The 2,500-nt window shown below is 38.7% G+C and overlaps 1 protein-coding gene across 4 annotated transcripts in view; it reads right to left on the bottom strand.

Annotated features, from left to right (window-relative positions):
* Positions 1 to 2,500, bottom strand: part of LOC137969491 (uncharacterized) — a 98,380-nt gene that overhangs the window by 79,082 nt on the left and 16,798 nt on the right. For 2 of the 4 annotated variants that reach the window (XM_068815767.1, XM_068815768.1), the window contains exons 11-13: positions 2,174 to 2,194; positions 1,682 to 1,702; positions 1 to 119 (exon numbers count right to left, since the gene is read on the bottom strand). The exon at positions 1 to 119 is cut by the window's left edge and continues 4 nt beyond it. In XM_068815767.1, coding sequence (XP_068671868.1) covers positions 1 to 119; positions 1,682 to 1,702; positions 2,174 to 2,194 — 161 coding nt within the window. The remainder of the gene's footprint in view (positions 120 to 1,681; positions 1,703 to 2,173; positions 2,195 to 2,500) is intronic. The other 2 variants (XM_068815772.1, XM_068815771.1) reach the window with 2 other exon arrangements.

Below are 2,500 nucleotides of genomic sequence, written 5' to 3'. Positions count from 1 at the left end.
TGGTAAAGGAGGGTCGCTTGATTTGCGGCGCCAGAAATACCATAAGAAACCACCAACCAACATAACCCCAACAAGGGTTCCAACAGCTATGGACACAAACGTACTTGCGTAGTAAGGACCTGGAAGAAGAGAAATGATTCACTTAATTTCAAATTTAGACAAAGATTTGGGAAACAAACTCGTACACCAGAGCCCACCAGAGCCGCATTTGCATCTGAGATAATCCCGGAAATTCCTCTCAGATTCAGGATTCAAATTGCTTATTTTGAATTCCTGGAGATTCAAGTTTCGAATTTCAGAATCCTTCTCACTCTACATGTAGCAACTATCGACCTCAAAGTCCAGCGGTTTGCAAACGTAATATTCAGTTAATTTAGAAGGTTCTGGTGTGAGGGAAGGCGGAAAAAGGTGATGAAATTTCTCTTCTTCAACCCTTTCGGGGGTGGAAGCAATAATGGAATCCCAATTTCTAACTACTCCTTCGGTTTTTATCCGAGATACTTATTATTCATTATTGACATTTTCTTCGATATTCATTTTTCTGTATTCGTTATTCTTTAACGGAAACCGCAAAATTATTTATTTCTAATGTTCGAACGCCAAATATTCCTCGTTCATTTTCATTTTTTTTAAGCCGTTCAGTATTCATTATTCCGCTTCCACCTCCGAAACCCTTACCACAATCTTAAAAGAAAAAAAAACGCTCCGTTAAGCTGCCATCGCGAATAACGCGTTCTTTCAGTTGAATTGTTAAGGTCCCCTTAAGAACATAATAGAGACATTTAGCATCAATTAAATGTGAAACGGTTAACGTTGGCTTTCAGGTAAAATGGAGTGAAGCTTATGACTTCAGCTTGCGCAACTTGGCATGAAATTTGTTAATCTCGAAATTTTGCGAGTTTCGATGAAACCTTTTGTGAGTCGACAGAGAGTCAAGGCGAGTTCATGAAGAAAATAATTGCGGAAAGGAGTCAGTTATGAAAGATATTTAACCATTAAACCAAATTTTTCCCTGTTTGACTTAACGAAAAATGGTTTGGAGGTTCTTTTTTCTACAAACAACGTATGTCAAAGAAAAATGAGATGAAAATTCCACGTTTACGGCAAACACGAAAAGGCCTTCTTTCACGCAGAAACTGAAAGCGGCAAAAGCGAAAAATGGCGCGGGAAAATTGTGGTCACTTTTGCCGTTCGCGCTTTACTCGAAAGTGGTGCCAAATCTCTCTAAATGTTACTGTAAACACTTTAAGACTTTATTGAAATTCAGCTAATGTACATTGGCAATTTCATTCCCTGGCTGAAATACCTACTACCTACTATAAGGATCAAAACTATTAAGCTTTAAATGTGTTACGTTTATGTCCAAGCAGGAGTCTTAATTGAGTCTTAAATTTTAACATATTAAACGTACAACTAACTGATAGTTGTATTTTCTACGTGAGTATTTCTTTTGGAAGCGTCTTGAGTTTGGCAGGTATCTCATTCCACAATCTTGCACCAAGTCTCTAGAATGAATTTCTTTTTTACTTCATTGAAGTCGCGGATAGACTATTGTAGGAATTTGCAGCAAGAAGGACTAAGCTCTCTAAATTTGCAGGCACAAGGACTGCGGACATTGTAACTCTCAGCCAGCGGAAACTGACGGAAACGATGCGTAATCAATTGCAGCTCCGACACTCACCCTGCTCGGAGACATTCGGGCCTGAAAAAGGAAAATAAGCATTTTTTAAGTGTGTTAACATGGCACTATTTAACAAAGCAATAGAAATTGGGATTATTGTCTACCCGGAAAGTAATTCAAGGTGGTTCGACTTACACAAATCATGTCGCCTTTCAGGCAAATTCCGACTATCGAGTTCAAGTTTCAGTACTCAGTACTATTCATATTAAACGTACAACTAACTGATAGTTGTATTTTCTACGTGAGTATTGCTTTTGAAAGCGTCGCGAGTTTAGCAGGTATCTCATTCCACAATCTTGCACCAAGTCTCTAGAATGAATTTTTTTTTTACTGAGTCATTGAAGTCGCGGATAGACTATTGTAGGAATTTGCAGCAAGATAGACTAAGGTCTCTAAATTTGCAGGCACAAGGACTGCGGACATTGTGCACACTCTCAGCCAGGGGAAACTGACGGAAACGATGCGTAATCAATTGCAGCTCCAATTACTCACCCGGCTCGGTGACATTAGGGCCTGAAAAAGGAAAATAAGCATGTTTTAAGTATGTTAACATGACGCTATTTAACAAAAGAAATAGAAATTGGGATTATTGTCTACCCGGAAGGTAGCTCAAGGTGGTCCGACTTACACAAATTATGTCGCCTTTCAGGAAGATGCCTACAGTCTCGAGTCTAAGTTTCAGTACTCAGTACTATTCATATTAAACGTACAACTGGCTGATAGTTGTATTTTCTACGTGAGTATTGCTTTTGAAAGCGTTTTGAGTTTAGCAGGTATCTCATTCCACAATCTTGCACCAAGTCTCTAGAATGAATTTTT

Source organism: Montipora foliosa, chromosome 9 (genome assembly GCF_036669935.1).
Source record: "Montipora foliosa isolate CH-2021 chromosome 9, ASM3666993v2, whole genome shotgun sequence".
NCBI classification, from domain to species: Eukaryota; Metazoa; Cnidaria; class Anthozoa; order Scleractinia; family Acroporidae; genus Montipora; species Montipora foliosa.
The sequence above is the reverse complement of the archived record's forward strand: the minus strand, read 5'-3'. Positions and strand labels throughout refer to the sequence as shown.